At 37.3% G+C, this 24456-nt stretch overlaps 1 protein-coding gene across 1 annotated transcript in view; it reads left to right on the plus strand.

The window, feature by feature from the left end:
* Positions 1-21542, plus strand: part of NEIL3 (nei like DNA glycosylase 3) — a 43568-nt gene extending 22026 nt beyond the window's left edge. Inside the window, exons 5-10 of the mRNA XM_043454562.1 lie at positions 5042-5116; positions 6860-7026; positions 12123-12292; positions 13748-14165; positions 19661-19835; positions 21209-21542. Coding sequence (XP_043310497.1) covers positions 5042-5116; positions 6860-7026; positions 12123-12292; positions 13748-14165; positions 19661-19835; positions 21209-21391 — 1188 coding nt within the window. The 3' untranslated portion in view covers positions 21392-21542. The remainder of the gene's footprint in view (positions 1-5041; positions 5117-6859; positions 7027-12122; positions 12293-13747; positions 14166-19660; positions 19836-21208) is intronic.
* The last annotated feature ends 2914 nt before the right edge of the window (positions 21543-24456 follow it).

Below are 24456 nucleotides of genomic sequence, written 5' to 3' on the forward strand. Positions count from 1 at the left end.
TACTATTTGTGACATTAGAAAATGCTGGTTTGATGGAACGGTAAGACTGGAAGTCAGGACGCAAAGACTAAGAATAAGTGATTGGTGAGGAAATGGAAGCAAATTTTAGAGTAATTGTTAAGGTAGCTTAGATTGGAGCAAAAGGAAAATATTCGACTGCCAGAGGGAGATGTTGGCATAAGAACTGGGTCTTTAAGTGATTTTTTCCTTGTTCTTCAACTGAAGTGATGTGAACTTATTTATATGTTGGGGGGTGGGAGGTGGAAACTGGCAGAGAGGGAGAGGTTAAAAAAGAAAATGATGATTAATAGGGCCAAGTTGTAAGAAGGTCAGAGAGGTTAGAACTCAAATCCAGGTGGAAGGATACATACATTTTAGTTTCCAGGGAAGAAAGTTACGTTAGGGCTTTTATCCAGACCCAAGTATTGTCTATTAACTAAACCATCTTTTACATATTTCCAAAGATAACTATTTATTTTATGTGATTTCTTCCCAGTTAGGTTTTATGCAATCCAAATCAGTAGGAAATAAGTTTTCCAAGAAACTAGTTAATAATTGTTATAGATTCAGTTTGTTTTTTGACCCTTGGAACAAGCTAGTCAAATTTCTGTAATACAGAATAACAAAACAGAATTATAACAGGAATAAATTTATGAGCTTTTTAAAATCACCTCAATGTCTATGGAAAATATTTTTGAAAAAAGAACTGAGTGTTGTTACCCAGAGCATTGTTATTACCTTTGATAAACTGGCAATTTACTTTTTTTTTTTTTTTTACTTTTTATCACTGTATCCAGCCAGCCATTCATCTAGTAGGAGATCATTTGCCCATAATGCCTGCAGGTTAAAAATTAATGGTAAGCTATTAGCCCCCTAAAAGCATATGTACAATGATTGAAAAAGTATAGTTTAGCATTTTAAGAGATAACTGAACATAGTACGTAAGATGTGGTAAAAAATAAGTGAGTTTGAGAAGTATAATACATATGTTTTAAACTTTAAATAAGTGAAAAAATAGATGATATTTACTTTTAGAAGGATTTTGTTGATTAAACAGTTTTAGATTTTAGGCACTGATAAATTTATTTCCATTGCATAAAAATGTATTCATTACACAAAAGTGAATCATCAGGAAGAATTTGTTCTAAAATTGCTGTTGAAACTACATGTGCCAAATGATAACTAATTCTACAAGGGGAACCCGGAGATTTATATTAGGCTGTGCACAAAAAAAAATCTTCAGTAAAGTCTGTTTCTGAGTTCTTCCATGTATTAACCAGTACTTTAGTATTAATGCGTGTCTATAAATTCATATCTTTTTAAAACTTGACAGTGACCTTGGTGGTCATCTACTCTTGTGCCTGTTTTTCCCTCCCCTCTTTCTTTGTGATCTTTTTTTGTTTTTCTTTTCCTCTTTATCTCCCACAAAACTTGTCAAGGTGGCTGTGACAGGCAATATTGGGGCTTTGAAGATGTCCAGTACAGAGAAGATATTCAATAAATACTTGAATTTAGGATTAAAGTTTATAAATGAGAATGGTATTTTTTCTTTTTCTTATAATTTTCACCTTTTCTAAAGTTGAGGTATAATTAATTTACAATGTTATGTTAGTCTCATGTGTACAGCAAAGTGACTCAGTTATGTTGTTATTCAGTCGCCCAGTCGTGTCTGACTCTCTACGACCCTGTGGACTGCAGCATACCAGATCTCCCTGTCCCTCACCACCTCCTGGAGTTTGCCCAAGTTCATATCCATTGCATCAGTGATGCCATTCAGCCATCTCATCCTCTGACACCCTCTTCTCCTTCTACCCTCAGTCTTTCCTAGCATCAGGGATTTTTCCAATGAGTCATCAGTTCACATCAGATAACCAAAATACTGAAGCTTCAGCTTCAGCATTAGTCCTTCCAGTGAATATCCAGGGTTGATTTCCTTTAGTATTGACTGGTGTGATTTCCTTGCTGTCCAAGGGACTTTCAGGAGTCTTCTCCAACACCACAGTTCGAAGGCATCAATTCTTTGGCATTCTGCTTTCTTTATGGTCCAGATTTCACAACAGTACGTGACCACTGGGAAGACCATGGCCTTGACTATGTGGACCTTTGTTGGCAGAGTAATGGCTCTGCTTTTCAATATACTGTCTAGTTTTATCATCACTTTCCTGCCAAGAAGCAGTCATCTTCTGATTTCATGGCTGCAGTCACTGTTCACAGTGATTTTGGAGCCTAAGAAAAGGAAATTTGCCACTACTTCCACCTTTTCCCTTTCTATTTGCATGCAGTAATGGGGCTGGATGCCATGATCTTAGTTTTTTTAGTATTTAGTCTTAAGCCAGCTCTTTCACTTTCCTCCTTCACCCTCATCAAGAGGCTCTTTAGTTCCTCTTTGCTTTCTACCATTAGAGTGGTGTCATCTGCACATGTGAGGTTGTTGATGTTTCTCCTGCCTATCATGATTCCAGCTTGTAACTTGTCCAGCCTGGCATGTCTCTTGATGTGCTCAGCATACAGATTAAACAAGCAGGTGACAGCAGACAGCCCTGTCATAGCCCTTTCTCAATCTTGAACCAATCAGTTGTTCCATACAGATTCTAACCGTTGCTTCTTGACCTGCATACAGGTTTCTCAGGAAGCAAGTAAAATGGTCTGCTATCACCATCTGTTTAAGAGCTTTCCATGGTTTGTCATGATCTACACGGTCAAAGGCTTTAGCATAGTCAATGATACAAAGATAGATGTTTTTCTTTCTTTTTTTTTTTTTTAGATAGATGTTTTTCTGATATTCCCTTGCTTTCTCTATAATCCAGCATATGTTGGCAATTTGGTCTCTAGTTCCTCTTCCTTTTCTAAACCCAGCTTGGACATCTGGAAGCTCTTGGTTCACATAATGCTGAAGCCCAGCATGCAAGATTTTAAGCATGACCTTACTATCATGGGAGATGAGTGCAACTGTCCAATGGCTGGCATATTCTTTGTTACTACCCTTCTTAGGAATTGGGATGAGGATTGACCTTTTCCAGTCCTGTGGCCATTGCTGGGTCTTCCAGATTTGCTGACATAATGAATGCAAAACCTTGATAGCATCCTCCTCTAGGGATTTGAATAGTTTTGCTGGAATTTCATTGCATTTAGTAGCTTTATTGCATCAGTGCTTCTTAAGGCCCACTTGATTTCGCACTCTAGAACATCTGACTTTGGGTGACTAACCACATCATCACAGTAATCTGGTTCATTAAGATCTTTTTCATACAGATCTTCCATGTAGTCTTTCCATCTCTTCTTGATCTCTTCAGCATCTACTAGGTCTTTACCATTTTTTCCTTTATTGTGCCCATCTTTGGGTGGAATCTTCCTTTGATGTTTCCAGTTTTCCTAAAGAGATCTCTAGTCTTTCCCCTTTTGTTGTTTTCTTTTGCCTTGAAGAAGCCCTTCTTGTCTCTTCTAGCTATTCTTTGAAACTCTGCATTTAATTGAATGTACCTGTCCCTCTCTCCCTTGCTTTTCACATCTCTTTGTTCTTCTGCTATTTGTAGTCTCCTTCTTGCTTTCCTTTTTCTTTGGGATGGTTTTGTTTGCTGTCTCCTGTACAATATTACAGAACTGTGTCCATAGTTCTTCTAGATCTAGTCCCTTAAATCTATTTGCTACCTCTATCGTGAATGCATATGGGATTTGATTTAAGTCATACCTGGCTGACCTACTGTTTTTCATGGTTTTCTTTAGTTTAAGCCTGAATTTTGCTATGAGAAGCTGATTATCTGAGCCACAGTCAACTCCAGGTCGTGTTTTTGCTGACTGTATACAGTTTCTGCATCTTCGACTGCAAAGAATGTAATCAATCTGATTTTGGTATTGACCATTTGGTGATGTCCATGTGTAAAGTTGTCTCTTGTGTTGTTAAAAAAGGTATCTGCTATGACTAGTGCATTCTCTTGGCGGAATTCAGTTAGCCTTTGCCCTGTTCCATTTTGTTTTCCAAGGCCAAATTTGCCTGTTACTCTAGGTATATCTTGACTTCCTACTTTTGGATTCCAATCCCTGATGATGAATGAAACATCTTTCTTAGGTTTTAGTTCTAGGAGGTCTTCTATATCTTCATAACAGTGATCAACTTCAGCTTCTTTGGCGTCTGTGGTTGGGGCATAGACCTGGATTACTGTGATGTTGAATGGTTTGCCTTGGAAATGAACTGAGGTCATTCTGATTTTTTTGAGGTTGCACCTAAGTACTGTATTTCAGACTCTTTTGTTGATTATGATGGTTACTCCATTTCTTCTATGGGATTCTTGCCCAGAGTAGTAGATATAATGGTCATCTGAATTAAATTCGCCCATTCCTGTCTATTTTAGTTTGCTGATTCCTAGGATGTCGATGTTTATTCTTACCATCTCCTGCTTGACCACGTCCAGTTATACACACATATATGTACATATTCTTTTTTAACATCTTTTCCATTATAGATTATTATAGGATACTGAATATAGTTCTGTGTGCTATACAGTAGAACCTCATTGTCTCTTATACATATAGTGGTGTGTATCTGTTAATCCTAAACTCCTAATTTATCTCCCCCACCCCACTACTGGTGACTTCCTTTGTGCCTACAGTGCAAGAGACCCTAATTTGATCCCTGGGTCAGGAAGATCCCCTGGAGAAAGTAATGGCAACCCACTCCAGTATCCTGCTTGGGAAATCCCACGGACAGAGGAGCCTGGTGGGATACAGTCCATGGGATCGCAGAGAGTTGGACACAACTGAGTGACTAACACTTTCACTTTCACCCCTGCTGCTATACCCCTTTGGTTTGTTTTCTATGTCTGTGAGTTCATTTCTGTTTTGTAAATAAGTTCAAGAATGGTGTTTATTTATCTGCCCTTGAAATGGTCAATGCTATTAAGAACACTAAATTGATATATGAGTTTTAGAAGAGATGCATATATTTCAAATCTTTTTATAGTACTCTTAGAACTGGCAAGTGGTATTACTGTCTATGGTAATGAACAAATTATGAAACTGTCCTGAGTAGTTTTTCTATTTTAAGGTTTGTCAGTTAACAGATGAACAGATCCATCACCTTGTGAAAATGATACGTGATTTCAGCATTCTTTTTTACAGGGTAAGAGCAAACATTTTTCAACTATGCAAAATGTTGCTTATTTTCCTTTAATTGCACCAAAAATGTTAAGGCTGTATGTAGCCATCTAAGGGTAAGAGCATAGAGGTGCAGTGGGGAGAAGTGATATGTTGTGGGCATAATTAACATCTTAAAATTTTAGGTCAAAGGTCAGTCCAAACTAACTATAATTATGTTAAATTATCTTTATACTAATTTGGGAGACAGGTATGTTGGCATGTTACTTAGACTCATGTTCTAATTTTGGGCATATAAAAGTAAAAGATAGGTAGCCTAGAGAGAGAGTCAATGCTTTGGGATAAATATAGTCTTTGGTTCAATCACATTTTGCCACTTACCATTTGTGTGGTTAATATTATTTAGGTTACTTAATTTAGGTTTAGTTTATCTATAAAATAGGATAATATTTGTCTTAACACAGAGGCTGTTTTGAGAATAGATCCTAGCTAAACTGTAAATTTTGAGAGTGGTGTATATAGGCATGGGCTTCCCTGGTAGCTCACCCGTCAAGAATTTGCCTGACAATGCAGAAGACATGGATTCAGTCCCTGGGTCAGGAAGGTCCCCTGGAGAAGGAAATGGCAACGCTTTGCAGTGGCAATCCCAATGCCTGGGAAATCCCATGAACAGAGGAGCCTGGCGGGCTACAGTCCATGGGGTTGCAAAGAGTCAGACATGACTGAGCAACTAAGGAGAAACATATTTTATCTTTAAACAAATTATCATAAATATGTCTTTTTTCTCTACATTCCATTTTATATGTTCAAAGTGTTTATTCTTGCTATTGTTAGAAAGTCAGGTATTGTAGGATTCTTCATTAGTTGGCCTAAAGTGTTAATGAGTCTTTAGATTTACATACTTGTCCTAAGTATCTGTAGCTGTTTTAATATTAAATATGTCCACTTGTGCTTTTAGGGAAAGATGATTCCAGATAACTACCCATTTTCTGCCCAGATTAAGATGTGTATTTCAATACTTGGCTTAAATTATTATGGATTGTTTTTTTAATTTTCAGCTTGTACTATTATTTGTTGTATTTCTGAACTTTTAAATTTTCACACTGCTGATATAAATCCCAAACATTGTCTTTGGAGGAGTTTTACGTGTGTGTGAGTAGAATAAAACTGTGACAGAGAATAATCAATGTCTTTTGAAATAGAACTTATGCCAAATGGAACATGTTTGCTGCTAGGATGGCATTTGAATTTTTCTTCTTTTTCAGTGAATTGTAAGATTAAAAACAACTGTCCCTTTTCAGGTCAGCAAAGAAGATGATCTTATTAAGCTTTACCCTGTAGAAATAAATTTTTTGGCTATTGAAACAAAGTGAGCAGCTTCAATATTCTAAAAATAATCAGATTTAAAGCTAATCCAGTCTTTTTCTTATAACCACATAATTATGTTTAATTATAAAAACCTTAAAAGCATGAAAGGCATTTTAAATTATAGCACTTTTGTATCCTGTTTAGATAAGAAGGTAAAAAGCCATGCAAAGAACAATTTTAAATACTAAGTTATAAAATAATGGCTTAATTACTTCACACAAATCTTATTTGACAAATGTTGCTGAATCTTGTCAATACCTTTTTCTCAAATGAAAGAAAGATCATGAGGACATATGTATAAGCATATGTACCTTTTTAACAAATCATTTTTAGAAATGTCTTTCAAGAATATGTCAACACTGTTTTGTATATAACGTAATGTTTGTTTGTTTGCTTTTAGTGCTGCAAAGTGGGATCTGCTCTCTCTAAATACTATAAGGTTTACAAGCGTCCAAACTGTGGTCAGTGTTGCTGCAAAATAACTGTGTGTCGCTTAGGGGAGAATAACAGAATGACATATTTCTGTCCTCACTGTCAGAAGGAAAATCCTCAGCATGTTGACATATGGTGAGAAATCTAATTTAAAGTGTACTGTTTGCCCCAATTCTCTTAACAAAAGGGCTATTAATAAGAGAACATAGCTGAAGAGCTATCAGGCTATTAAGAACAGAACATAACTCACAAGTGTTTGAAGGCTTGGAAGAAAATAGTAAATAATATCATCCAAAAACCAGAATGATCTGGAGATGATTTATGAGCCTCTTCTGATTCTGCAGAAAATCTCTAAGTTTAATGTTAATATCCAGGCTTTGGCTTTTGTCTCATTTATAAAATGATTACCAGGAAGTGTAGTTTTGTCAATAATAGGAAAAATGCAACTACTTTCCAAAGCTCTTAATAGAAAACATTAGCAAACTCTCTTTACAGAATTGCTGTCTTCCTGGTGAAGCAACCAACTACTTAGTAAACACGACGTGGTGATTCAGCCAGTGGCTGAGTAACTCTGTTCCCATTCTGCGTTCCAGAGCAGGGAACTCACCACTGGGTGGGTTCAAGGACCCACTGGCTCCACTGCGAGAATTGAGCTAAAACCGTATTGATCTCCTGACCTGCACGAGCCCTTGCTCTGAGCACAATGGTACTTCGGGCCTCCTGAAATAAGTGTCAGTTCAGAACCTAGTGTCCTGTAGTCCACAAAACGTTTGCTGATTTCTCCTTCCTCAGTGTACACTTACCCTGGTAAGACGCCTTAGGTCTCTTTGGGGAAGGCTGGGTGAAATATTAACCATATAAAGGAGCTGCAGGATTTGTGATTTTAAGTCAGAATAATCAGTACAGACATGAAGCACTTTAAGTGCTACAAGAGTGCAGGGACATTAGCTTTTTTTTTTTTTTTTGGGATGTTAGCTCTTTATAGGCACACAAAAGCTTGGAAAAATCTCATACAAAAAGTGTAATTTGATGTTTCTTTTAGAGCTATAATTTTGGCTAAGTAAATGAACAAGCAGACATTATTTAATTGGAAAAGCATTGCCACAAACCTCAAATCATTGATGGTAACACTGGCCAAGCCACGTGAAGACTGCAAGCTGTTAAATAGGAAAAGCTAGTTTTACAGTTAGGGTGGGGTTAACTGGTCAGAATCAGTAGTACTAGGAATGGTTCATGTCTAAGCTAAATCAGTAGATAAAGACTTTTTAATTGATTATAGCAATGTTAGGATAGAAAATGAAGACACACACATGAAGCTTGTGTAGTATAATGGACAAGAGATGGTTACTAGGCCTGAGGTCAAGACACTGGAAATGGAGGAAAAAATAGTCACCTAAAGCCAGCAAGAATTATGACAGATTTGATATGTAGGGTAATACAAAAAGTTCCAAGCCCCAAAACAGAAATTTTCACTTTACAGGACTGGGAAAGATGGATAGAATAGAAGAGATAAATCAAGTTTTAGATATGTGCACCAGATCCATGTATGGTGGGTGATGAAGGCTTGATGGTTACACCTGTGTTGTTGATGGAAGTATTAACACAGGATTGATTCACTGGAAAAGTATAGAGAAAAGAAGCAAGGTTTGAGCTTTGGAGAGTATACCTAACTACACAGTAGGAGGGAAAGAGGCAGAGAGGGAACAGGATGCGGTGGTTGGAGACAGGAGGGCAAGCAGGGAAGTACACATCTGTGAGGAGGCCTGGGAGGGCGGAGGCACCGTCTTGTCTGGGGAGCTCAGGGCCCCGGGACTGAGGTGATGTGGTCCAGATCCCCTTACGTCTCCATCAGTATGTCTGCAGCTGTCTTTTGTTTTTTCTTCCTTGTTCCTATGTTTCATTTTCTTCATCACCTTTTGTTAACAATTACTTTTCTCTGAACCACGCCATATCCCCCTTTTTTCAGTTTCCTCACTGCATTTTACTATCAGAGATCTGAAATATGGTTAGATAATGTTATATTACACAAATTTAGGGGTTCCTTATTTTTAGTATTACTTTTATTCGATCAAAAACATGCAACAGTTTCTGGCAGAAGACATTCAATATATATTCGTCTACTGAATAAGTGATTAATATTCTGTATATATTTGTTTTCTATGAATTGATAGGTTTTGAAGTTTTTAAAAATTCACATTCTCCAGTTTGTCAAATAAGCAAAGGTCTTTTGAAACTAGGATTCAAAGCCTCAAGGGTTCCCTGAAAGAGCCTTGGGAGTCACCTGTGAGCTGTAGAGGCGTGCTGCACTGGACGCGTCCTGGGCCCTCAGCCCCTCCCTCCTAACCTGGGTCTGTTTTATATGTTGGCACCCAGCTGAAGACTTATTGCAGAATAAGTGTGTACATAATAAAGCATTTGAAAACCAGTAATATTTGCCCCACTCTTAGAGATTTCTACAAGTAAGTATATTCTAGTCATTGTCTGGATGAGCATTTGAGCACTTTTTATATATTTTTCGTTTTAAAGTCATTTCAAATTCAAATGAAATATTAAAAATTCCAATCATAATGATCTAAATTCTTATGTTCCTTCAGTCACTAAAAATTTACTTCAGTCCTTCCTGAAGCCCTACCCAGATTTTCCAGTCTATTGGTCACACCATACTTTGCATATTTGTACTGTGTATTGTTGGCTCTTCTTTACATTCTAACTAGCAAAATCTATGTGTGTGAGTATTGTTTTCATGAAGGGAAACTGCATTATTCTTTGACTTTACTGGAGTCTTTATAATTTTTTTGTCACTTTTTCATTTTTTTTTGCTGTTGACTTTATGAGGGTCTACAGTACGTCAGGTGCTGGGATAGCACAGAGGAATAGAATAGTGACTCTGTGACTGATAAGTTCCCACATGTGCTTCTGCTCCGTCCTTTCTCTGAGGACCACCAGCCCTGGGTCACTGGTGGATGGTGCGTGTTTGAATGGACTTGGGGCCCCGGTCATGATATCCCCTAAGCAAGGAACGGAGCGGCATCTCTTGAATTGGACATGTGAGACAGTCCACCTGCTCCCTGACGTCCCCAGGGCACGTGGTCCCTGGGCACTGAGCAGGTGCAAGGTGGTGCTGGCAGCACGTGGGTCTTGCCCAGAGAGAACCCCAGGCCTGACGCCACGGACAGCGGCCTCCACCTCGAGCAGCTGGAATGACTGCTTCCATCCTCCATGCTCCCCACCCCCTCCACAGAGAACCACACAGCAAGCCGTGGAAGCTTCCTGAGTGTCTGGCAGATTTGCCTGTGCAGCAGGGCGTACAGGATGTGCTGACAGACTAGGTGTCAGGTTTCACTAGGTGTCAGTGTTACAGACGGCTCCCAGGTTTCTGGCCTCATCAGCTGAGTGCATGGTGATGCCATTTACCGAGATATGCCAGACCGGCAGGAGTGCAGACTGGGGGCAAGGGTCCTGGCTTTTATCTGCACAGGCTTCCTGTGGCTGCTGTAACAGCTTACCAGCAGCCGGATGGCTCAAAGCAGCAGCAGTTTATTCTCTCATGGTTCTGAGTGCCAGCAGTTCATTATTCTCACTGGGCCAGAGTCACAGTGTGGGCAGGGCTGTGCACCCCTAACCCAGCGGCTCTAGCAGGGAATCCACTCCTTGCCTTTTCCAGCTTCTGGTGATTCTGGTGTCCTTTGCTTGTGTCTACATGATCCCAGTCTCTGCCTTTCCCTTCTGCATGTATCAAATCTCCCTCTGCCTCACTCTCTCTTAAGGATACTTGTGTTTGGATTAAGAGATCACTCTGATAATCTTTTAGAGGTCATTATTGAGCCTACTACAGACATGTTAGGATTGAAATTCTGGTTAACTGTCTAACTGGAAACTGAAAAGAATTTATTACTAGATTATTAAGACATGGAGCAGTTAAGAGAAAATGCTTCCAAAGCTTCTGTATGTAACAGTAAATATCCACTTACAGTAAATTTGTAGGATAGAAAATGAAAAGGGTGAAAAGTTGGAGCACATTAAAAACCTGAAGGCTATTTAAGTTGTGCTTTACTTAATTATGAATAAATACATAATGCTGCTGTCTCTCATAGTAAGTCAGTAGAGGGCAGGGATTAGGTCAAGTAAATTCTTTAGAAGGTCTGATATTGCATAGGAATAAGATATTTTTTAAAATTTATTAAAGTATAGTTGATTTACAGGGGTAAGAAATATTGAATAGCATTAAAAGTCAAGGTAAGTAAAGATAAAAGAACCATAATGAGATGTGTCTTACTTTCAGATTTTCTTATGCTATTTATGATTTTACCAGACAAGTCTGAATTTAAAACCTGTTACAATTATATGTAGGGAGCAAAATATTACAGAAGACAAGGCTACCTTTGAAAGTCAAAGAAGTCATGTTCTGAAATGTAAGGTACAAAGCCTTTACCGGAAGAGTTTTTTTTCAATATTAATGTTTGGAATCATGAAAGGAATCCATGACCCTGCCTTGGTTGCTAAGCCATGTGATGGGCTCTGCAGACCCAGAGCAGAACTACAGAGCAGGACTACATCAGAGCTTAGAAAGGCACTTTCTTGAACAATACAGAGTCAACTAGGAATTTGAGGTAGAGAATCATAGTTTACGTCTGTGGCCAAAAATCAGGGTTGGTTTTACTGTTTGCTTACTAACCTATTAGTTAGATATCAACATGAGAGAGTTTTACCTGAAGGGACATAACGTTAAGTATAGATATCTTTCTCATCATAACAGATTGTAGATCAACTAATTGCCACAGTGCTGAGTAGACACTGTTGAGAAATTCCAGAGGCACACAAAGTTTATGTGACGTTTTTCTCATCTTAACGGTCATTGCTCTGATTTCTACATAACTCTTTTCCTCCCTAATTTGTTTGACTAAAGATAGTTTTGCTTCAGGAAGAGTCCCACTTACTTTAAAAATTAGTTCAGAAATGCTCCCTAGTGGTTAGGTCAACTGCTTTTAGTTGGTTTAAAAAGCACATGTACACAGTTCTTTGATTGTAAGTCTTTTGTTAGTTCTGTCTTTAACAGCAATCTTCAGAACCCAAGTGAAAACATTCTGAGACATAGAACTTCTAAGCAATAGTAAACGTGTAGCATTTGGGTATTGGTGGTTCTGTAATTGTTTCTGGGATATTCAGAATGTATAAGAACAAGACTGTAATAAAAGTGTTAATGATTAACTTTAGAAAAAATTCTCTTCTAGCATGCTGCCAGTTAGAAACACTGCAGTCAGTTGGCCTTGTAGCAGAGAGGGTCATCTTAAGGAATGTGTGGCCCAGAAATCTGAAGAGCAGTGGACATGCGAGGTCTGTACTCTAATAAATAAGCCGTCTTCTAAGACATGTGATGCTTGCCTGACTTCAAGGCCTGCAGGTAAGACTAAATTTTGATTCTGAGTTCCTACTATTTCAAAGAGGATAAATTATACAAAGGCAAGTATATATCTTGTTCCATTTTGATATTTCTCAACTAACTAAAATGCCTTCTTTCTGAAAGGTTTAAAAGAATTGCCAGCCTTTGCATGTAAACCATGCTAATATTCTGTTGAGCACTTTTTTTTTTAAACAGGGAGGGAAGACATGGTATGTGCCTTTGTATCTCAAAAAACTGAGATGATCACATCTGTTCTCTACTGTTTCTAATGAATTATTCAATAAAGCTTTGTTTTATGCAGATTTCAGCAACTTTTGAGTTTGTTATTCAGTCCAAGTGTTTCATAAATTGAAAGGGAGGATTTCTGTAAGAATATCTTTGCAGGTGGAACAGAAAAATGCTGAATTTTTTCCTCTTTCTTTATCCCTCCTACCCCTTGTTATTAAAATCTTTACCCAGACAATTGTACTGATTTCATTCAAATCCTTCAAAATAACTCTTTATAGCTCACAATTTCATGCGTTCAGAGAATGTAAAACCTCAGAGGAAACCTGTGATTAAGAACCATCTCATTGATGCGGCTTCTATTGTGTTCTCAAAATGTTCTTTCTTTCTTCAATTAGAGAGGAGAAAGTTCATTCTTGACTTCTGGACCCCACATTGTGTGAGCTGTCATATTGTGTTTTATTCTCTGGGCCAGAGAGGCAGGCATCACCCCTTCCACAGCTTCACTGGGAGCAGAAGGAACTGTGTCTCCTAATTCTGGCCTTCCCTTCTTCAGTATCATTCAACAGAGAGCCCTTAGAAAATCACAGTCTTAGATTTCCACATTTATTTTGACATTCTGAAATGCCTTTATACATCTTAATTATTTTCTTGTTATTTTTTCTGAGTATGAAAGGCATATATCTCAAGAGCAATTTAGAATAAATTACAGTACAGATTCTAAAATTCTAAGATGCTTTTTTGAAACATTTAATAAATGTAAATCTTTGTAATTCATCTTTACTTTTTTGTAATAAGCCTTTCACTTGGTCTCATCATTCACAGACACATTCCTGATGATCTAGATATAGACTCTAACTGCTGATCTAAAGCTTTGTGGGATGACCTCTCTTAATTATACTGCATTAATATTTGGTCTGATAGTTGCAAAATCGATAGCTCAATAACCTTTAAATGCTAAAACACAATATAAAGCATAATAAATATAAATCTTTATTAAACCCACCTCTTAGTCCCTGGAAGTTGTTGAAATTTTGCACTTCATGTAATACTTTATTTCCTAATCAGAAGGTGGCTAATTCTGGATTGCTCAAGCTAACTTTGTATTATTAGTTCTATACATTAAGTCACTGTAATAAATGAACTGAATGTTTTAATCAGAGGAAAAGATGTTTCAAATAGTCAGTGTATTTAAAGGAATTCTATAGAATTACTTGTCTCTTCTTTCAGATTCAGTACTCAAGAATAAAGGAAATCCTATTGTCTTTAACAACTTAGTGAAATACCCTTGTAATAGCTTTGCAAAACCGAAGGCAAAAGTGAAGATCAACAGGAAGACTGCATTTGGAACCACAACTCTTGTTTTGACGGATTTCAGCAATAAGTCCAGTGCTTTGGAAAGAGAAGAAAGCCAAAATCATATACCAGATGGGGAGTTTCCAAGCCCTCCTCCTAACATGTGTGGTAGTGATACACTGAACACCTCCAAGGAGAGAACAAACTGTGGAAGTCAACCATCTAACAAAGTAAATATATCACCTGTAGTCTGCTCTCAGTATAAATTATTTAGTCCAGCACATAAAAAATTAAAAACAACCCACTACTCATCACCGGATCTTAAAAGTTGCAACCCTGGATTTTCTAACAGGTATGATGCCTCTCACCTTGGTCTTTAAGGTATTTGCATTAAGTTTTAAGGATGAAGAAGAATCATCCATTACTAAGGAAGCCTAATTGATCTTGGAAATGTAAATCAAACCCAGAAAGACCTTTACAGTATTCAATAATTTGCATCCCTTTCTTCCTCTAGCTTATAATACTACAGAAGGGAAGGGAATGAAAAACAGAATTTCCTCCATCTGTAGAAAGTTTGGTTTTGGTTTTTCTGACTTAACTATATACATGCTTAATACAGAATGTTTGGAAATATTGGAAAGTATAAATACAAATAATTAAATCCCCCCCTAGTCATACTGGTTATCAGTCTCCACTGTTAGCAATGTTTTATTTTTTTTTTTTTTAACTTTTCTTCCAATGAAAGATAGTTCTTCTAAAAGGGAAACTGTTCATTTAGTAAATGTCCTCTGTTCTGAAGGAGAGGGATCTGGGACATTTTTAGTGATATTTCCGCTAAAGAAAGTGGCTATATTTCAAACAGCCAAGGAGAGTGGCGGTCATTGTTTCAACCAAAAAGGCTTGAAGAGCATGTGTGCTACTTTTGGACATGAAATTACAAGGTTGTAATTCCAATTAATGAATACTACCACACCACATATGTTTTTAAGAGACTACTAGCTATACATTCAGGAGAAGACACCAACTGCTGTCACCAGAGATAGAGACTTTAGTAAACAGTGTCATCCTTGTTCCTTAATGATTATTGGCAGCTCTTCCTACTGTTCTTCTCCAGCCTTATTTAATATATTGTCTGGGGCTCCTGACTGCCATAGCTCCGTCAGGGAGAGACTTCTCTCCACAATTTTCTTTTCCTTCAGAAAGCAGACATTGTGTATCCAGCATCTTTACGTGAAAGAAAGAATATTTTAAATGAAGTGAAGGTGGGTCTTCTTACCAATGGGAGATGAGCAGGGGAAGAGCTGCTGTGTGTGGGCTCTGAAATAATCTCAGGAGGGATTCTGGTTTCCACCCTCTCCTCTGATTAGCTGTGTCTTTGCTGATGGAAAGATTCTTCCTCTGGGTAGTGAGGCAAAGGATGACCAGTGCACACACCTAGAGCAACCTCTGGGAATCCTTGTAACTTATTTCATAACAGAATTCTGAGATGATTTTGAGCCAATAGATACTTTAATCTCAAGTTCCCCATACTGGTTCTAAATTTACCATCAGTTCATCTTAATAATTTATTCTTGGCTAATTGTTGTTGTTCTTCCTAATCACTTATTATAACTTGCTTGACTTTTGTCTGTAATACTTATACAATAGAGACATTTGAGTTAAGCTCTGAAGGGGAAACTTTTAGCTACTGCATCAGTACACCATCTCTTCACTTAACGCTAATTAACGTTTCATGATGAAAGTTCATGAAGGAGCTAGTTAAGAGGGTCCGAGTTGGGAGGCTTTCCTGAAAGAAAATCGTTTTTGAACAGCCTTTTCTGTTGTGTCCCATAAGTGGAAAGAAGCAGGTGTGATTGTTTAAAAATATTGTGGCTTTTTTTGTACTCAGATGAAGTATCTTGGCATATTTTTATTTCCTTAGTGCTTTGTAGAAAATCTCAGACAATTTAACTAATGAATTAGGGATTTAAAAAAACATTAATGTAACCTTAAATTTAAATGATTTCTTCATAAGCCATTAGTAATAGGGTCATATGATTAATCACAGCACACAGCATTACTTAGAAACACTGCTGCATGCGAATGTGTTGAATATAAGAACCCCAGGAATGCAACTCTAAAATCAATCAAGATCAACTAGCAGAATAAATGTCAAGTGATGAAATACATTCACCCAGCAGCCCTTCTGCACCCAGCTACTTTACAAGGAATAAATTGCAAATTACTGTCATTTATTTCATTTTTCTCCTTGTCTGACAGCTACAGTGTTCATCTTGTGGACAAGATGCTGAGCAGAAGCTCACAACATAATAGGATTAAAGCAGGTGGTCCACTCAGAGAAGTGATAGCCAGTTCATTTTTTCTTTAATTATTATATGGTAATTAATTTGCTTTTTGTTCTCTTATTACTGATCTCATCACCACATGATACATGCTATGTTGACAGGGCATATTTTCAGATTGGTCTTTAGACAGACTTGAATTGAATCCAGCTACTGGATTATAAATTAGATAGTTGAACCAATTTTTAAGCAGTTAAGAATGACTGTTAGACAGTTTTAAGTCTTTGATCCAATTATTGTAAATACAGAGCAAAACACAGTGATACCACTTCAAAGAAATCATACATGTGTTTTAGGTTGAAGTTTTCCCTGAGCTGATACAAAGGCTCATGTAGATGAGAGAAATGAAATAAAATCAGTCTGCTGCCATCAGGGTTGCCAAATTCTGCCTCTAATCACCAGTGAAGCACTGACACCTTGTACATGCTTCTGGGTCACCTTTTGGGGTTTTCAGTCCCCAAGAATGTCAGAGCCAGCTGGGACCATCCAGGATGAGTCATTTAACCTCTGTTTGTTGTGATCCTTGAAATACTACTGAACTATAAAATATACATTTTGTGAGACTGATTAATTAAAAAAAAAATCAGATAATATTTTTTTATAATCACCTGATCTGTATAAGTTAAACCATGATAAATTGGTCATTGAAAGAAATACCCACTTTAAAATTAAAAACCTGTGCTTGGTAATGTCCTCCTTCTTGATAATAGCTTTTGTCTGATCTCTGTTTAATATTATTTGAACAATGCTTATTGAACATGTTCAGTGTTTATTATTAAGTATTTATTGAGAACCTATTGTGCATTATAAGCATTACTCTTGATTCTAATGACTTTTACCTCAGTAAACTATAGCGAGCAGGGCTAAAGTCAGCCCACCCCCAGTTTTAATAGGTAAAGTTTTATGGAGACAATCCCGTTTCCGGTTGGTTTACTCTGGCTACTTTTCATGATAAAACAGCAGACTTGAGTATTTTTCAACAGAAACCAAAAAACCCATGAGCCTAAAAGTATGTCCCTTCTGAAAAAATTCACCAACCCCGATCTATTATATTGGCCATTTATGCCGTGCTTAGTCTTAGAGCTGTGTCCTACTCTTTGTGACCACGTGGACTGTAGCTCTCCAGTTTCCTCTGTCCTTGGGCATTCTCAAGGTAAGAATAATGGAGAGGGTTGCCATGCCCTCCTCCACTGACCATTTGTAATCCAATATTAATATTTAAGATAACAATCCTAGTTATCAAAATAAGTTAAACTATTCCATATGCTTTTTACCCAAGAAAATGCTTTGCTACATTATTGAAAGTTTTTAAAGTAATGATGGAAACAAAGAGGAACCAAAATGTCCTCAGTTAATCAGAACATTTAATTGTCTCTTTAAACCAAAATGTCCTCCATTAATCAGAACATTTAATTATTCTGGGTAGTGTTTGTTATCATGAAATGAAGATTGGCTGTGTGTCTTTGGAGCCTGTGTGTTCTTGGTTGCAGTATTTCGGTACTCTTGACACGTACTGCGGGAATGTATATTCAGTCTGGGGTTCTGGGTCTGCCAGAGATCTGGAGTAGAGGCAGATGATTCTGAGGAGCTGCCCGGTAATCCTGATGCTTCTGGTCAATGGGCCGCACTCAGAGGGCCGGAATAAGATAGCATATGGAGTTTTTTAATCTATCTTTGTACTAAGGAAGAAAGGGAATGGAAGACAGAAATGAGGAACTTACAGGAGACACTGGAGTCTTTCCTTCCTATCTTGATCCTGTCTTCCAAAAAAGCTTTACTAATAAGGCAATCTAAACCTCTCCCTGGATTTGTGAAGCTGGAGATTTCCAGGTTGAAGCAAGTGGGTTCAAAAATGTTTGATTGTTAACCCCAGCCTTCCAGATAATAAAATTATGTTTGCATGTGTGTACTTTTTTAAAGAAAGCATCCATTTATTTCCTTCTCTTAAGATTTTTAACTTTATTTCTCCTCCTTTAAATTTTTTGTAAGCATTGTTTATTACCCTCTTGCTTTGATTTTGAAATCACTCAAGTTCTCTACAACTATCCAAATATTTAGCTTCTCTTGGAGTTAACATTTTAATATTTACTCTTTGGGAGGCACTGATGAAACCAAAGGAGATGAAAAAGAGAAGTCTTTTGCCCTTCACCTACTTTATTTCTGGTTAGTGTTCCCTGCGATTCTAAATTATAAGCCACCATCCCCCACACTGAAAGTGCTACCAACAAAACACCTGCTGGAGGAATATTTAATAATAACAGTTTCTTCACAATGGCCACAGCTGCTTTCATCTTATAGATGCCGCTGCACACAGCTTCAGAAACTACCCTCAGGATGTTTGAGTCCATTTAAAGCAGTATAGTTAAATGTCTTTTATAAACAAGTGTAGACCAACTTCATCACAAATAAAAGATCCCTTGTATGTCAATTATATCTCAATTGAAACTGGAAAAAATATCTCATACTCTGAACATTTCTTTTTATCACTCTGAACATTTTGATTAGATATGATGCCTTTAGATATTATAGGAACGAGTATATGAAGCATATAGTTTAGGTTTTATAAGTATTTTTTTAAAAAATCACTTGAGAATGGTATTTTGTTCTTCAGAAATTAACAAAAGAAAGAAAGAATTTATCATTTAAAAATTAAAAATTGGGCTATTAGGGGAAGGGCTTCTGGTTTTAATAAGGGCCCTTTTTCTCTTCAATTGGTTTATTAAAAAGACTATTATAAAGCCATTATTAAAAATATGCAAAGTATAAAAATTAAATCATGAAGCTAATTTTTGAAGAGAAAATTCCACATACAGTAGAAGGCCAGCTTCTGACCTTTTTACACTGTATGCAGGGATAACCTCCAGCCGCTCTTGATATAATCATGGGGAAGAATAAAGCTTCCTTGCTAGCTTTACAGAATACATGTTTCTGCTCTGGTGGCAGCCTGCTGAAATATGATTGCAACTATTATGTAGCCTTGATCAAAGCAAAGCATAGAAAATTATCTTTAGAGTGGGCAGTAAAAAAAGTGATCTCTTTGGCCTTGTCAGAGCCATTGATGACAGTCTGCTACCCATGAGAAAATAATTAGAGAAGATTGTGACTTGTTCGTTTGGGGGTCAGGGGGCTGTTGGATTTGAGAATATTTTAGGGGAAATAAAAGTGGCCACCCAGTCATGTTGGGTAAGAAAAGAACCAAATGTCACAAATGAAAACTAAGAAGATTGGATGTGCAAGTCAGCTGTTTTTATTCTTGAGAAACTTAAATTACATGTTTAATTTAAATTAAATTTACATAAATAGGTACCTTCATAAGTAAATTAGAATTACCTGGGAAAACCAAGAATTAGAATGACGCAGGAGTGTGTGTAATTACGCGTTGACCACTGCCCCTTTTTGGCACCATTTCTCTGTACAGGCGGGATTCTGATGTGGACGTGAGGTGGTGTGAATGATCCCTTTTAGCACTGTCGTGCTGCAGTTATTTTGTAACTTGTCATTACAGTGAACCTCAAAGCAATATGACAGATGGTCCTTGTTCGTTAAATGCCGGCAGTCCCCGCTGCAGTAAACACGGCCGCCCCTGCGCTCTCCGAGTGGTGAGGAAGGGTGGAGAAAACAAGGGCAGGCACTTCTATGCTTGTCCTCTACCGAGAGAAGCACAGTGCGGATTTTTTGAAGTACGTGTATGATTCATCAAGCTTAATGATTGTGTCATTGAAAACTTAGGGCCACTAAAATGTAGCAAATATCTGTCCTTTTCTTATTTTATCTTTAAATTTAAAAGCTATACTGGTGGTGTTAAAATTCAAAGGTGTTCATCTCCAAAAGAAAAATTAATCAAATGACAGCTGTTCCATTATTATAGTTGTAACCACCAGTACAGGTGGAAGTGTCCCTTGGTTTACAGAGAAAAGTAATGAAGTCACTTACCAGGGACTGATAATCCAAGATAGATAATTGCTCTTCCTGACTTCAGAGTGACATCCGGACCTTTGGTTTATGCATTGAGTAGAGGTACCTGGGAAACTAATTTACACGCCCTGGATTTACAATAAGCTTGGCAAATCCTACTACACAGGCTTAGCCAAATAAAGTGATGGCACAGTAACAGTTTAGATGTAAGTGATTCCCCAGCCTCTCAGTCTATGTTTGTCCCTCCCAATGACTATGAGACAGAAGACAGGAACCTGGGTCCTTTAGGTCAGTCTTGCTTCCTTCCTTATTGTGAGCCTCACACTGCTGACTGTCATCCTAAGGTTTAAAGATACATATTCTCCCCAACTGCTTTATCTGATGAAAAGCTAGAAAAAGAAAATACGAATCTGTTTCAGTGCTGGAACAGAGGTTTGCTGGTTGGGCTTACTGAGAGAGAAATAATCTGTCTTCAGGGATTTCTTAGGAATCCCTAAGGAATTCCCCAGGGAAGATGTGATTATGATTTCAGAGCCTCGCCCCTTCCTGAGATGTGACTCCATCCTACTCAACTTACACATCTCCCCAAGAAGCTTGTATAGGCTTACTGGAGAAAATATTATTAGCAATATTAATATCACAGCATTCTTGGTAACTCTCTTGAGGCCAAAATTAATAAGGATAAGAATAATACAGTGCAATCTGGTAGTAATTAGTCTGGGTAATTCTGTATTGGATTCTTTTCCTAAGAGAGTAAGAAAGTTCAGTATTAAAGTCATAACAAATCTTTGATCTTAATAGCTTTAACTGAAACAGATCTATAGCAGGAACATTGCTGATTTGCTTTACAGTGAGATTTTCAATAAAGTGAAGGAACTTTATTATTATAGGTATCCTATAATAAGTAAGCCTTTGGAAGAAGGACACTTGTAACTACGACAATTTCTCGTGTGGTTCAGGCAAATTTGTTGGAGAAGCTACTTATAGGATATAAGGATTTTTAAGGGCAATAACTAATGACTTACATGTATCTTACAATGTCAGATTAATAGGAAAAGGAGTGGAAACAACAAGGTACTAATCAAATACATCTCATCTGTCTACCTCCATCTAAACTTTACAATCTGTTTCTCTCCAGTGGGCGGATTTGTCCTTCCCATTCTGCAACCATGGCAAACGCACCATCATGAGAACAGTGTTGAAAATTGGACCGAATAATGGAAAGAATTTTTTTGTGTGCCCTCTTGGGAAGGAAAAACAGTGCAATTTTTTCCAGTGGGCCCCAAATGGGCCAGGAATAAACATTATTCCAGGATGCTAGGTTTCTGTAATACTTGAGAGTGGTTCACTTAAGTGTGCCATCTTTCCATTAAGTGGCTGTGTACATTCCATTTATAATGTATATTTAACCTATTTAGCTATGGCAATAAAGTATTTTTAATATGCTGTTGGTCTGTTTTAACTTTAAGGAAGCAGTGATTTTTTTTTTTTTCTTTCAGGAGAGGAGTATTCAGTTCAATAAAATAATGCAGTATTCTGTCTGTGATGAATAATTTCTCATGTATCACCACTATTCATGATATATGATTAAAGGAACTTCTTGTTTTCCTAAGTGAAATGTAAGAAATGGGATGATCTTTATAGAAAATATTTTCTTTTTTAAAAATTCTATTCAACAAACATCAAGTTCCTCAAGATGCCAGAGACATGCTGAACACATGTATAACTTCAAACACATTTTCATGAAAAGCTATGGGAATTCAGAATATAAAAGTAACATTTAAAAAAAGAAGAAGTCATCTGTATATCTTTAAAGGAAGTTGATTTAAACTTTTCTGCTCTTGATTTAATATCTGGTAATTAATTGCTTAAGTTCATTTCAAAAGCTTAATGTGCTATTTATTTTTTAATTTCTAGTTTTATTTTAACTCCCCTCTTTTAAAAAAACTTAGTCTAGGTGTGATTATTTCTCAAAAGAAAAGAAAATATTAATCTCAATGCATTTCTGCATGTTTATGGAAAATTCTATTCAGAGCTGGTTGAATCTATTTTAAAGGAGAGCATGGAAGGTGGCTGGAACCTCACTCCCCTTCTAAAACCAAATAGCCCCTGCAGCACTCTAGAAGTTAACAGCATACAACATTACCAACAAGGAAAGAGCATATTTCATCACCATGTGCTTGAAACTTTACACTGAGGAGACACAGAACCAACCTAAGATCAGTGATCTTAATCGCTCAACAGGGTAATTACAGAGCTCCACCGGGCCACTGATGGTGTTAGTGACTGATGTGAAGTACACAAGGTGTGCATTCAGAAAGTAGCTACGTGTTGATTGTACAACAACAAGGGGAAAGGCCTATTGCAAACCAGGATTCCATAAATTCTAGTCCCAAAAATCAGCAAATTAATTATGAGGAAATATAGGCAAATGAAATAATAAATTTAGAGATTAGCTACTAAGAAATGTGCAAGATTTAAATGAAGAAGATTTTACTGACACGTCAAAGAAACTTGTCTAGGCAAAGCAGCACCTTGATTGAAAAGGATGGATGTTTTAAAAATGTCATTCTTCCAAACTTAATTGTGAGTTTTAAAGAAATTTCCCATCAAAATCTCAAGGAGGTTTCTGCTTCCATTGAGGAGTAAGCTCCACCTGAACCGAGCTCTAGATTCTGGAAAAAACCATTCTGGAGTGTGAACAAAAGGAGACAACTTCTAGAAGACTGAAATTTGGAGGAAGAGACCAGCTGGAGGTAACTTCCCATTTTTTACAGTGTTTATCCTGAGAGTAGGACAAAGTCAGTTTCAACCCACTATCTTTCTGTCTTGAAGAGCCAGCAGGCAGTCTGGGCAACCACAACTCCTGAGAAGGGGAAATCTCAGAAGGCATTTTGAGATGAGGAGCCCTAAGTTCTGTGTTTAAACTGCCCATGACCTTGAATGACCCCTGAACAACATTCATGTATAGGGCAACTAAAGATATACCAACTGAACCAAGATTTTATCTACCACCCACGAGAATTTGCAATTTGAATCCAATGAAATCAATTGCCTTAGACAAGAGTCAACCCTCTCCAGAGGAATATACCAAATCCAGAGTCTGCCACATCTTACACACATTCACTATCCATCAGGAATTATATAGCATAAGAAGATCCAGAATAATGTGACCCAGATTCAGAGAAAAGACTTAGCACCCAAGACCTCCAAGATGACCAAGATGTTGGCATTACCCACCAAGGATCTTATAGCAGCTATTATAACTCTGCTCGGTGAAGTAAATGCTAAATCTATATGATGCCAAGTAGAAATTCAAATCTTCAAGAAGCAATAGAGAAACTTGGAAATGGCAAATATCTAAATAAAAAAGTATTACTTTGTCTCTTAGTTTCATTATATTACAAGGGATTTTGTAAAGCAAAAATATAATCTTGTAAGATTTATAATGTATGTAGACATGACAGCTATAGCCTAGAGAAAAAGAACAAAGAGCTATTCAGTGGCAAGTTTTCTACATTTTGTGTGAAATGGTTTCATATTAACTCTAATTATAAAAAGTGTATGTTTGTGTTGGAGAAGACTCTTGAGAGTCCCTTGGACTGCAAGGAGATCCAATCAGTCCATCCTGAAGGAGATAAGTCCTATGTGTTCATTGGAAGGACTGATGCTGAAGCTGAAACTCCAATACTTTGGCCACCTCATGTGAAGAGTTGACTCATTGGAAAAGACCCTGATGCTTGGAGGGACTAGGGGCAGGAGGAGAAGGGGACAACAGAGGATGAGATGGCTTGATGGCATCACCGACTTGATGGGCATGAGTTTGAGTGAACTCCAGGAGTTGGTGATGGACAGGGAGGCCTGGCGTGCTGAGATTCATGGGGTCGTAAAGAGTTGGACACGACTGAGTGACTGAACTGAACTGACTGATATGTGTGTGTGTGTGATATCTATTATCAGACTTTGGAAATTTTCAACCACTGTTTCTCTGAGTACTGTTTTAATTCACACTCTTCTTTCTGAGATTCTGATGATGCAAATATTAGATCATTATTTTTATCCCGCAGACTCCTGGGCTCTGTTTGTTTCTCCCACTCTCATTCAAACTGGGTAAATACTACTCATCTGTCTCCAAGTTCACTGATTATTTTTGATCTTCACTCTATTGTTGAGAACATCTAGCTAAAATTTTTATTTCAGTTATATATTTTATTCATTCCTGTAATTTCTACCTGTTTCTCTTTTTTATGATTTCTGTTTCTTTGTTGAGATTTTTCCATTTTTTCCCATTGGTTCAAGATAATTTATAATTGATTTCAGAAGCACATTTATGGCATCTGCTCTAAAATCTTTGTCAGATAATTCCAATACTTGATTTATCCTAAT

This window comes from Cervus canadensis, chromosome 31 (assembly GCF_019320065.1).
Source record: "Cervus canadensis isolate Bull #8, Minnesota chromosome 31, ASM1932006v1, whole genome shotgun sequence".
NCBI classification, from domain to species: Eukaryota; Metazoa; Chordata; class Mammalia; order Artiodactyla; family Cervidae; genus Cervus; species Cervus canadensis.